Below are 13,450 nucleotides of genomic sequence, written 5' to 3' on the forward strand. Positions count from 1 at the left end.
TTTTGGTTGGACACGAGTCATTGTCAAGTTATTCTGCCTTTCAGTTAAAATTACATGAATGTAGCTCCTGTACATGTACAATCAGAAACCTACGCTGTCGAGTACTAGTAAGATGGGTCGGAAGTGCTTTGACATAACCTCAGGAGTCCCGCAAGGTTCCATCCTGGGTCCGGTGTTATGGAATGTCATGTACGACGAGCGCTGACGACATTACGCTGCAGGTCTACGGTGAATCGATGCAAGAAGGGGAATTGACTGCTGCCCAGTTGATCACACGAGATCCAGGAATAGGACAGATCGGTGAAGTACTAGATTTGTAGTAATGAGCTGAATTTTAGCATGGTGAGAAGGTCAATTCTCCGTTTCTGCAACGAAATGGTGCAAAAAGCGTGGGTATTATGATTCCTTGCCTAATTTGATGCTGCTTGAGCAAAACTTTGGGCAACAGTGTTGTTATTTTCTCCATTTCTTGTAACACAAACATCATAGTTATCCAAAGTTTTGCTCAAACAGCATAAAATTAGACAAGGAATCATAATACCCACGCTTTTTGCACCATTTTATTGCAGAAACGGAGAATTGGCCTTCTCACCATACTAAAATTCAGCTCATTACTACAAATCTAGTACTACACCGAACGTTCCCCATTGGCTCACCATAAAACTGAGGTGGTGGTTGTGAACAACCAGTGTTGGCGATTGGGGGTTATGGTCAACGATAAGCTTTCCTTCGGTTGCCACGTTGATTATGCCTGCAAAAGAGCCTCCACAGCAATAGTGGAACTGTCTCGGACGATGTTCAATATCTCTGCGGTATATGCCAGCAAGCGCAAGCTTCTGGCTAGTATCGCCTCGTCCATACTAAGGTATGGCGGCTCGACTTGTGGCACGGTGCTAAGTACAAAAAATCAAACGGCTATCACCCACATCGTCTTGGAGCTACAGAGGAGGTGGCGCGTGGACTCGGAGTAGGGCTAGTAACCACAGGGAGAATATCCTGGTAGCGTTGCTGTCGTGGCGTCGGTCTACTGGGTTAGATCCAAGCCCGCGATTGGAAAGCAGTCCTCGGCATGGTCGGCGCAGGTGGAGGTCCCATGTCGGCACGTCCTTCTGTGTGCTGGCTGATACGGCCTTTCTTGCGGGAAGGTCAAATCGCTGTGCACGCGGTATCAGTTCTTGATACTTGCTGTGTAGTTTGAAACAGGTGTGGTGTCAACCCATTCGGGAAACTGGCTAAGCACCAGCATTCTAACTTGATAGACTCCTCAAAGCGAGTCAACGATGTTCGTAGCTGAAGGCTACGCATCTAACCTTGAGGGTGCGATGTGCACTAGCCTCTCTCTGAAGCAATGCCTTTGTGGTGGTTCCGGAGAGACAAAGGGCTTACCGACAATGGGAATGTTGCTCAGTGGGTCGAGAGGATAGTAGTTCTGGCTATCGCTTTTTTTGTAGAAGACGGTCCTTAACCCCACACTATTTGGACATAACTGTTCAAGTGTTTGTTGAACAGATTATCCCTCCATGGACTAGAAGACAAAAAAGGGACTTCCAAGGTGTACCAGGCTTGGTACCAGGAGATCTCTGGGGCTTTTCTGTGGGCCTCAGGGAGTTTTAATAAGTACCTGTAGCAGTGTTGGTAAAAACTCAAATTCTCAAATCTCATGGTTGAATAGCTTCACGCGCGATTGTTGACTCGCCAAACTCACCGCCGAAAAAATCATGCATGAGTTGACTCATAATTTCACTCATTGCTTTATTTCTTGGTGTTCTTAATATTTAAATCGAATTTTTTATTATTGTATGACTAGCTGACCCGGCAAACTTTGTCTTGCCCGGTTGTGGTGGTTTGACAACTGTTGAGCTCAAAATAACACCGCACTCTAGATTGGTTTCATTTCGATCGTGTTGATTTCCTTCCCAGCTCATAAAAAATCAGTACTTTATTAATTTATTAACTTTTCTGGTTGATTTTTATAACTTTTTGTACATATAAACACAGCCACCATGAAAACGAATCGAACCGTTTGTTGCCTCAAAGGAATTTTAAACTCATTTTTATATATATAGATAGAACAAAAGCAAATCTAGCGTACAACAACATTGAATGCCGATCAAATTGATTTGGATTCGCTTTACAAGAGAACAAGATTTCAGCGTTTGACTCGTGGGAGCGAGATTTTACATGAAATTCCCGCGCATGAAAAAACGATTCAGAATCGCGTGCGAGTTTGCTCATGCAGGAGTGGCTCATGAGTGTGCTTTGAGTGTGAGTTTACCAACACTGACCTGTAGGTACCTCAGGAACGTTTCAGGGGACATCGAAGATCATTCTTAGCACAGGGCCCATTTTGATAACTTCAGCTGCAATACCATCCTTTGGAGAACACAGATTGGCGTCGGGTCAAATTCTGCTATACTCTGGCCTACTAGGTGAACATCCATCATCTCTTAATCGGCTGCCAATTGCTAGAATCCATCGACAGGAGGATAAAATCGGGCGCCACTTCAACACAAGCCGACTGGAAGACACTGCGGTGAAAAAATACCTCGTCGAGGAGCTAGAGAACCGTGCTGCCGATATTCCAAAAGTTGGAAGCGTAGAAAATCAATGGAGCGCCATTAAAAACGCTTTTATCGCCTTCGGCGAGAATTATTTGGATGAGCTACTCACCCGGAGAAAACAATGGATCACAGATGATACCTGGAGAAAGATAGAGGAGCGGAGGCACGCCAACGCCGCGATAGCGCGAGCGAAAACACGAGGAGCCAATTCCGTAGCCCCTCAGCGCTATTCAGCTCTCGAGAAGGAGTGAAACGCTCATGTAGACGGGATAAAAGAGCGCCTAGCCGACGAAGGCGAGAAAGCTGCAAACACCGGCGACATCTGACTCTTCTACGATGTTTCACGCCGCCTTAGTGGGACTAAGATAAATGCTACGATGCCCATTATAGACGCTGTTAAAACCCCTGTTGAAACGCTGGTTCCAACACTTTGGAAACATTTGTCAAGTGTCGGTCATGCCAGCTACACTACAGCATGACCCGCCAAGGGTACAACGCACCATCTGTCTCAGTAAAGGTGTCCAAAAAGGGTAACTTGACTGTATGCCATAATTGGCGGTCCCTGGTCCCTTAGGAAATCATCGGCCTGATTGAAACATGTCGATCTTGGTGTCAATATCGGCCGCCATTTGGCAACCAAGATATTGGAAGCTTTCAACATTCTCCACTGTTTGCCCAGCTACCGTAAAACTGGGAAGATTGACCGTGTAACCCACGATTTAGTTCACGATCAATCGCACCTACCAGGATCTCGTCGATTATGATGAACAACAGTAGCAATGATAGTATACATCCTTGCCTAGCTCTAGCAACGACCCGGATGGGATCGGACAAAACACCGTTGTGCAGTACTCTGCATGAAAATGCTCTCTACTATAGGTGCACGGATCAAGAAGGCGAGAGCTGTCTTTGCTAGTTTAAGAAATGTGTGGAAGAACACCAGATTAGTCGATGTACCAAAATCTGAATTTTCAACTCGAACGTGAAATCTGTGCTGCTGTACGCCAGTGAAACTTGGTGTGTATCAGTGGAGAACACTCAACTGCTGCAGGTCTCCATCAATAGATGCCTGCGGTATATAATTCGTGCATGGTGGCCTATTCGGGAGCGAAACTGGAGATGGATCGGCCACACTCTGCGCAGATACGCAGATACCCAACAAGATATAAAAAAAGTAGTAGTAGGTCGTTTTTGTTCGTCAGTTGGTAAGCGCTGAACTTGCCAATCGCTGGTCTGAATACCTCTTTTTGGCCGAGGGTTCAGGTGTTCTATGATGAACTTGACTTCGTGGCTCGGGTAGCGGTCGTACTCCCGTTAAAGCTGCTTATAAAATGTGAGTTCCTCAAATGGAGCTGTGAATACCACATTCTAACGCATTTACTTGTCATAACAAAATTTACATTTGACCCACATGAAAATTCGTACAAAAATGCATTTAACCCTCTAATACCCAATCCCGCCTTTAGACGGGGTATAGTTTGAGCATTTTTGTAATTTTTGTTTTGTGGAAAATCATTTTTTTATATTTTTGGCTGATATTAAGGACTGTTCTGGATATCTCAAAATAGTTTTTGGTGTATTTTAAAGCGTATTTACATTTTTTATAAATCATTGAAAAATTGATGTTTTAGTCACCTTTTAGAAGTCCTTGTTTATTTTGTATTGAATCGCTACAATTAACATATTTTAAATTTTTCACAAATCAATCTATCCTTGTTCAATAGTTTAAGGAAATCGAATACACTCTAAAATTATTTTCTTTAAAATTACACGGAAAATAAAATTTTCTGTGAAAAAAGTTTAAAATAATAATATTTCAACAATAATCATAAAATCTCAAAATGTTTTCATCTCAAAAAATTCGTTCCCCAAATTGGCTTCCAGGAAAAATATAAAAGTGTGGGGATGTTCAAAAATAAAAATTAGAAAAATCAAAAACTGAAATTCACGAAATCGAGAATTGAAAAGAATCATCTTTCAAAACATGTTTAAATCGATTTTAGATGACGAAAAATGATATTTAGATCAAAATCAAAAATTTGGGTTAACAGTGCATAATCTAACATCAAACATTCAATATTCCCTGCTAAGCGTGAGCAACTTTTCTACACGTAAACTTCGCTTTTTGACAAATGCTTAGCACATTGCTCTTTATCTCTTGCATAATCGTTGACACCAACCAGTCAGCCGTTTGCGCTTCGGCAAAGGTTGGACCTTTTATACATCCAATTATTATTCATGCAAACTCCACCACGCTAGGGCTAGAGCATCAAGAAGGCTGACAAGCACCGGCTGAGTGGGCTCTTCTTGACTGTGTATACCTAAGAGTGTATCGTTATCATATCACTTTGTCGGTTGTTCCGCTTACCGTCATCTGAATAGGTCTCGTTTTATGAATGCTAATAACTTCCACCACTCCTGCCACAAGAAAGAGAGAGAGTGCGGGAGTTTGTCATCACTTTGGTATGATAATTTTACTGCCATTTGGATGGGGGAACCCTGGTAGCATCCATTTATTAGCCCTTTATGCTAACGGAAGCCAATGCAAAGGAATTGTTTCTGATTGTTATTACTTTATCTATTAACTTCAGGATCGTGTCAATTGGTTTGGCTTGTTGAGGATCATGCACTCGTGCATATTTAATACACTCAAAATATTACCATTATTACAAATAACACTCTTCAAAATAAACCTTTAACACATCCCTAATTTAGGATTTTTTTTAAGACACCCGGCATATTTCCAGATAGGGAAGGGCTTTAAAAGCAGGTCACGACCTAAAACGATTACACGAGTCTTTTGCAGCCAGCCTCATCAAGAATTTATGTACAATCCGACAAAAGGGCCTGCAAGGAACCCTTTTTCACACCTTAACCAGACATAATATTTTTTGTCACCCACCCTTTTCCACCTAGTACATGGAACAGACAGAAAATGTGAAAAATGCTTCTCGTAACTTTAAATCGCCTTCACTTAGGAATTATCACTTTTGTTGCATCAACATTTCCTGCACAGAAATTTATAAACTGTCTGTTTTGTGTTCTTCTCATTCACTCTTCGGCGACACTCCTTTCCTCCAATGGAAATATGGGCCATAGTTCATCCCCTGATACAAGTGCCGAATCAACTTGTTGGTGCTCCACTGGGAACCGATGTCACACTCATCTGTAATGTGGAGGCGTCCCCCAAGGCAATCAACTACTGGCAGCGTGAAATCGGTGAGTATGATTTATGATGGTATATGCTTGTTCTTTTTTCTAGTGTCTACCTTAAGCGGAAATGGTTTAGATTAAACTTAACCTAAAATTTGTTATATTCTAAATTTATTAAAAATTGTTCGCTATTATATGAATACTTCAGTTATCATGCAGTAATTAAAATTCCAAGTATACACCGTGCCAATGTTTACCGATATTTATATTACGAAGGTAGGCATCATCGACCTATTTGATAGGATAGGCACCTTTTTTTTTTTCTTTTTTTTCCTTCTAAACCATAGGGGGATAAATCTGCTCATCAGACACCCTAACAGGAAGGTTAGAGTAGTGTGGGGATGAGGCCGTCTTCTACAATGCCGGTAGAAGCCAGGACTACTCTCTCCTCGACCCACTAAAACACATTCCTATGGTCGCCAAACCCTACGTCTCTCCGGAACCACCAAGAAGGTATTGCTTCAGAGAGGGGCTAGTGCATATCGCACCCTCAAGGTTAGCTGCCGTAGCCTAGCAGCAACGAACATCGATGACTCGCTCTGGAGTCCATCACGATAGCATGCTGGCGCTTAGCCAGTTTCCCGAGTGGTCCTCGCCACTCCCTTTGTCCTCGGAAGGCGGGCAGGGTCAACCCCGCCCGCGCCCTACTGCTGAGCGGACATCAAGAACTGATGCCCACATGCAACCCGATCTGACCTGCTGAAGGCAAGGGTATCACTACCCTTCAGGCCTTATCAGCTGCATCCGTAGGTTGCAGACAGCAGGGTCTCACCTACCCCGACCCTTGCCGGGGACCCCTTTCCAACCGCGGGCTCAGATCCAACCCAGTAGACTGACGCCACGACAGCACCGCTACCGGGACTTCCTCTCCGCGGCCACTTAATCGCTGTAAGGGTCGATCTCGACCGCAGGGCACCGGTATGACCTACGAAGCCGACTTCGAACCCCTGGACCACCTCTTGTACTGCATCTGGACTAGCCATTCTCCGAGTCCACGCGCCACCTCCTTTGTAGCTCCCAGACGATATGGGTGATAGCCGTTGAAACGGCATTCCAGCTAATCTCATCCCTACACATTCTCTGGACCAAGTTGTCCGGAGTTGTGTCCTCCCCGCATGTGGCAAGCATGCGGTCACGCATTGTGCGAAAACGCGGGCACACGAACAAAACGTGTTCCGCCGTTTCCTCTAAACCATTGCACACTGGGCATTCGGGAGAATCCGCATGCCCGAAACGGTGTAGATACTGTCGGAAGCAACCATGACCTGTAAGGACCTGTGTCAGGTGGAATGAAACTTCCCCATGGCGCCTATTAATCCAACTATCTACCCTCGGTATCAACCTATGGGTCCACCTTCCTTTGGTGGAACTGTCCCACGCGCGCTGCCATTTGACCATAGAGGCCATCCTGACAGTCTTGCGTATGCCTCTTGTGCCGCGCATTTCGAAGCACTCCATATCCTCACTGATAAGAATGCTGATGGGCACCATACCAGTAATGACACAGAGAGCATCGTGTGACACGGTACGGTACGCGCTTGCAACCCTCAGACACATAAGCCTGTAAGTACTTTCCAGCTTCCGTCGGTAGCATTCAGTACTTAGCGCGGTACCCCACGCCGGGCCGCCATACCTAAGTATGGACGTAGCAACACTAGCCAGAAGCTTGCGCTTACTGGCGTACACCGCTAAGCTATTGGACATCATCCGGGACAGTGCCGCAATAGCTGTGGAGGCTCTTTTACAGGCATAATCGACGTGGCTACCGAAGGTAAGCTTATCGTCGATCATCACGCCCAAGTGCTTGACAGAGCGCCTTGACAGGATAGTGCACTCTCCTACACTGATCTCCGTCTGCTGCGCCGACTGCATGTTGTTAACAACCGTCACCTCTGTCTTGTGGTGAGCCAGCTCCAGTTTTCTGGACCGCATCCACGCCTCCACAACCTTGATCGAGTGGTCGGTAGTCAACTTCACCTCCTCGATCGTTTCACCGTAGACTTCGAGCGTAATATCGTCGGCAAATCCGACAATCACCACTCCCACTGGGTACTCTAACCTCAACACCTCGTCGTACATGACATTCCATAACACCGGACCCAGGATGGAACCTTGCGGGACTCCTGAGGTTATGTGAAAGCACTTCCGACCCACCTCCGTGTCGTAAACCAGTACGCGATTCTGGAAGTAGCTTCCGAGAATCTTGTACAAGTACTCCGGTATCCCCAGACGCAAGAGCGCATCGGCAATAGCAGCCCAACTGGCGCTATTAAATGCATTCCTTACATCCAGAGTCACTACCCCGCAGAAGCGAATTCCCCTCCTCTTAGGCTCGAGTGCTTTCTCGGCGGTTTTTGTAACCGACAAGATAGCGTCTACGGTGGACCTCCCCTTCCGGAAGCCATACTGGTTGCTCGAGAGACCATTTACGCCCTCAGTGAACTTCAACATTCTATTGAGGATGATCTTTTCGAGCACCTTCCCCGCCGTGTCAATCAAGCATATTGGTCTATATGCCGACGGGTCTCCGGGTGGTTTCCCCGCCTTTGGCAATAGTACCATCCTCTGCCTCTTCCAAGCTTCCGGGAAAACTCTCTCGTCCAGGCATTTCTGCATAGCAGACCTGAACATCTCGGGAGCTTCTGCAATAGCTACTTTTAAGGCCAGGTTCGGAACTCCGTCCGGACCTGGGGCCTTACCTACGCTAAGGGACTTAGCTATCCCCGCAAGTTCCACATCGGTGACCCTTTCCTCATCGCCAGCCCCAGTCCCCGGCTGTCCTACGAAAGGAGGCCAAGGACTAGGATCATGACGCGGAAAAAGTCCTCCAATGATCCCCTCCAACATCTCTGGAGATTGCTCTGTAGGAGCCATCACACCTCTCGTCTTGGCCATAACGATCCTGTAGGCATCACCCCACGGGTTCGTATTGGCACTCTGACAGAGACCCTCAAAGCAGGCCTTCTTGCTTGCTCTTATCTCGGTCTTGAGCGCGGCTTTTGCAGCGGCGAACACCACCCGCCGTTCGTTTCGCTCTTCCTCTGATCGTGCTCGCTACATCCGCCGCCTAGCCCGTAGGCAGGCGCGGCGCAGGTCCGCAATCGCGTCGGTCCACCAGTAAGCCGGTGGCCTCCCATTTCTAGGGTGGACTCGCCTAGGCATGGTCGCATCACACGCACGTGAGAGCACCGCTACCAGCTCGTCGCCGTCTAAACCGAGTAAGTTTCGCTCACGGCGGAGCGCTTCCCTAAATACCTCTTCGTCGAAGTATGATGTCTTCCACCTACGAGGGCTTGGCCTTGGCCTAGCCGCCTCTTCTTCTATCCGCTGTCTGCTGTTGTTGTAGTCGATACTGTAGCGAACCGCCAGGTGGTCGCTGTGAGTGTAGCCATCATCTACTCTCCAGTTCGAACTACTTGTTAGGCCAGGACTACAAAAGGTCACGTCAATAATTGACTCCGCTCCATTTCGACTAAAGGTACTCTTGGTACCGACATTAGCCAAGTCGACATCTAAGATGGCCAGTGTTTCTAGCAGGATCTGACCCCGCTGGTTCGTGAAACGGCTTCCCCATTCCACAGCCCAGGCATTAAAGTCACCCGCTATTACCACCGGCCTTCGCCCTGTTAGCACGGTCGTTAAGCGGTCCAGCATTTGCGTGAACCGCTCGATCGGCCACCGCGGAGGCGCATAACAGCTACAGAAGAAGACCCCGTTTACTTTGGCGACCACGAAGCCCTCATAGGTAGTAGACACCAACTCCTGCACGGGGTATTTACCCGTCGTCCATATCGCCGCCATTTTCCTGGTCCCATCCGAGGCCCAGTTGCCGTTGCCGGCGGGTACTCGGTATGGGTCCGAAATGATGGCGATATCCGTCTCCCACTCAGAAACCGCCTGACAAAGCAGTTGCTGAGCCGCATCACAGTGGTTCAGGTTCAGCTGCGTTACCTGCACTGTGATTTGTTGCTCACTGCGGCTTTCTTAATAGGCACCTTGGGGATAGGCACCTTGGGGGGAGCTGTTTGCAGGTTTTCCTAAACAAATCAAGCACTTGGGAGAGTTTGAGCACCTTGTGCCCTATAGCTTTCACCCCTCATCGCCTACGAAACTTGCTCCTATCGGTTTTTTTAGTCCTACGACTAGTGCGTCTCGGTTCAAGGTGCATTAAGAAAACCTTCAGTGGACAACGGACATACCGATTCCCGAGCTTCCTTACTTTTACGTACTTGTTAGTGTCCTTCCACAGGTAGCAGAACCTAGACAGCCTGTGTCCCTGCTGGGCCTTTTCGCAGCCAAATGGCTGCGGTGGGCACCTGCATCTCGCACTGTTGCTACAGTGCCGTGACGAGCTCTTCCGCGTCCATGATCTCGTCTAGGTTTTTAACCAGGGGGTCTTCCGCCAGAGACTTGTAGTCACTCTTCTCGCGCTTGGCACCAGCCCTCTACCTTTCTGTGGTCCGGTGTCCCTACGCTCATGTACCTACCCTCTGTTTATTCGCATTCTTCTTCCGTTCCGCTATGGGCGCTCTCCCACTTGCTCGCCGTAACCTGTGGTGGTGAGGACTTATCAATGGTCGCTACCCACTGTTCACTTCAAACCGGGACTGGTCAGCTTGACTGAAGTCCGACTTTCTGGCATTACTGCCGACTTTCGGGGCCAATAGCCGCCCAGCCTTGCGAGCGCCGCCTGATAGCTCCTCACCTCACTCGCTTTTGCGATGGTTGTCATAGCAATCGCGTTCGCCGCACTTCTAGGGATGCCCGCGAATGTTCGTCTTCGTCTGGCTAGAATTCAGCACATTCAACTTCTCAAACTCTGCCGCTGGCACTACCGCGATGAGTTTCTCATAGTCCTGCTTGACCAGCATCATGCTGTTCTCCTCAATGGAGACCTAGCAAACCTACTACTAGCGTAGCAGTTAACCTTTCTACGTGATAAGCGTCACCAAAACATATTTAGGTGAGCTCGCTGCAATGGAGTTGGCTGCGCAGCAGCTTGACTTCATCTTTGACTTTGCGTCCTCGAAGTCCTACACCAATAACGACCTCAAGCAGGCCCTGATGAGAGTTCGTTAATCAACGGTGGTAGCCAAGCAGGACCATGATAAACTCATGACAACTATGGCTGCAGCAGAGCCTGTGAAGCCGAAGGTACCGAAGTCTACCCAGACGGAGGCCTTCACATTCGCGAATAACCTGAAGAGCACACCGGACGCGATTGCTTGTGTGTGTTAGGTCTGAAATAGTCAGCCTGGGTCGACGAGAACAGAAGCTTGCGATCATTGATTGGCATTGAGTCACCACAGGTTAGGACGGATCAAGGGGAGAATGCCCCCTGAACCTAAGTGGATAGGACAAAGAATAGAAATAAAACATCCGTTGCACAGGAGCGCAGGGTCTCCAGTTAACCTAGTGGTTAAGGCTATGGGTCATCAATTGGGAGACGGCGGATACGGTAAGACTGGGTAATTCGCTCATCTATCATTGATATCATTAGAATTCGCCCAGTAACTTCTATCCCTACCTCCGCGTGGCACCAGCCGGGCTGCAAGCAACCTCAGGGGAGATCGGGTAACCAACCCATGTGGTATCTTTGGTTGTAGGCTGACAGGGAAGGTGGGGGGGGGTTGCTTTTGCAAACCTGAGCGTCTGTTCTCCTGGAGGAGCGGCTCACAACAGCGTTTGACCCCCATGGCGGCTGATCAACGTCCGAGTACCAGGCAAGGACTCTAAGCTCTGGCCCTCCTGAAAGTAAAGGGTTGGTGTCAGGACCTACGAGCCGGCCGCAAAAAAAATCATTGAAACGAAAAATCAGCTACAGAATAATACGAATCAAGACCAACGACAACGACCCCAGTAAACAAAAGGAACTTGCGATTGGAAACTCGGTACGTGGAGCTGCCGATTTCTCAACTTCGTTGGGAGCACCCGTATACTAACCAATCTACTGAAGTACCGCGGATTCGGCATCGTAGCGCTGCAGGAGATGTGATGGACAGGATCCATGGTGCGAACGTTTAGAGGTAATCGTACCATGATTGCGACAGCACATGTGAGCTGGGAACAGCTTTTATCGTGATGGCCCACATGCAGAGGCGCGTGCTTGGCGCGAATACGATCGCTGCCTAAGCGACGACATCAAGATCGTCATAGATAGGTGACTTGAACACTGAGGTAGGCCAGGAGCAGGAATTCAGACCGACGATTGGAAAGTTCAACGCCCACCAGCTGACGAACGAAAACAGCCTACGACTCATTGATTTTGCCTCCTTTGAAAACATGCCATACGCACCACCTTTTCCAACACAACTTCACTTCACCAACAGCACTTCTCCGACATAATGGAGGTCAGGACCAATCGTGGCACTAATATCGACTCCAACCACTATCTGGCGATGGTCAAATAGCGCCCAATACTTTCCGTCGTCAATAATGTACGGTACCAGCGACCTCCACGGTACAACCTTGTGACCTTGTACCACGGCACCAACCTTGTGAGTGACCGAAGAATCCGGATATCGCCTCAGCATACGCGCAGAATCTCGAGACAGCGTTGCCAGACGAGGGCAAGCTCGATGTGGCGAATGGGTGACAAAACGTCGAAAGACAAAACGTCGAATGCCAAAACGTCGAATGCCAAAACGTTGAAAGGACAAAACGTCGAAGGGACAAAACGTCGAAAGGACAAAACGTCGAAAAGTGTGTAAGTGCGCAGTTCAGTGTGGTTTTTTTTTAGATTTTGTGTGGATTTAAATCGATCCTGTTGATATCCTGAGAGGGGTGGCGATACAATAGATCCACCAAGATGCCAGAATGATGAACTGATTAACTGGGATCCACGAACATTTTCTCGTTATCTCGGGACACTGCTCGAGCGCTGAAGGTCAGTGACTCATTTTGCACTCCATGATGTTTCAGACCAGAGTTGAAACCACCAGCTGAGTGAAGATTATTATGAGGATACTTAGCATTGTTGAATTAGTACCATATCCTGTGAATATCGGACGAATTGCGGCGAAGGACAGCTATTTTAGGTACAAATTTGATTCTGAATGAGGAAGGCATTCCCTTTCACCCCTTACGTTGGAATGAAAAGTACCGGCAAGTCGTGCCGTAAGCCAATCGCCCAAGAATCCCCATCACCACCCTAAAAGTGCCACAGATCCGGCCGACGATAGCTATAGGCCACCATCGTAGCCACGCTGAAGAAAGTTGTAACGTGATGCTGAAAAATTGGAGTAGGTGCCACTGGCAGTGTGCCACTCGCTGTGTTGCATTTGAACGCGTTCAATTTGCGTTGACGTTCAAATACGGCACACTGCGATCAAACATATTTGAACATTGTTCAGTTCAAAACTTGGAACGCGCAGAATGCCAACATGGTACCCTGGTACCTGGTAAACTGAAACGGTCATGTTTCTGCCATTTTTCACCAATTCTAGCAATCTTGGGCTGATCCGATTCACAGAACCCCCTCTCTACCGAGAGGGGAAACCGGTTCGATCACCGTGGATTGCGGAAAATCCGGATTTTGGTGCAGAATCTTAATGCCCGATGCCACAATGTCCCACTTCATTGTGGTGCATATTTTCGCGCAACAACGCATGTATGCAGATGCGTCACAAAGTCCTAAATAGAGCAGGACCATGGTCAGGTCATGATCGACATAGTAT

General features: G+C 47.7%; 1 protein-coding gene across 2 annotated transcripts in view; it reads left to right on the forward strand.

The window, feature by feature from the left end:
* The window catches only part of LOC109431349 (basement membrane-specific heparan sulfate proteoglycan core protein), a 189,586-nt gene that overhangs the window by 128,347 nt on the left and 47,789 nt on the right, over positions 1 to 13,450 (forward strand). For both annotated transcript variants that reach the window (XM_062845623.1, XM_062845622.1), the window contains exon 9: positions 5,661 to 5,780. In XM_062845623.1, the coding sequence (XP_062701607.1) occupies positions 5,661 to 5,780 (120 nt within the window). The remainder of the gene's footprint in view (positions 1 to 5,660; positions 5,781 to 13,450) is intronic.

This window comes from Aedes albopictus, chromosome 1 (assembly GCF_035046485.1).
Source record: "Aedes albopictus strain Foshan chromosome 1, AalbF5, whole genome shotgun sequence".
Classification (NCBI taxonomy): Eukaryota; Metazoa; Arthropoda; class Insecta; order Diptera; family Culicidae; genus Aedes; species Aedes albopictus.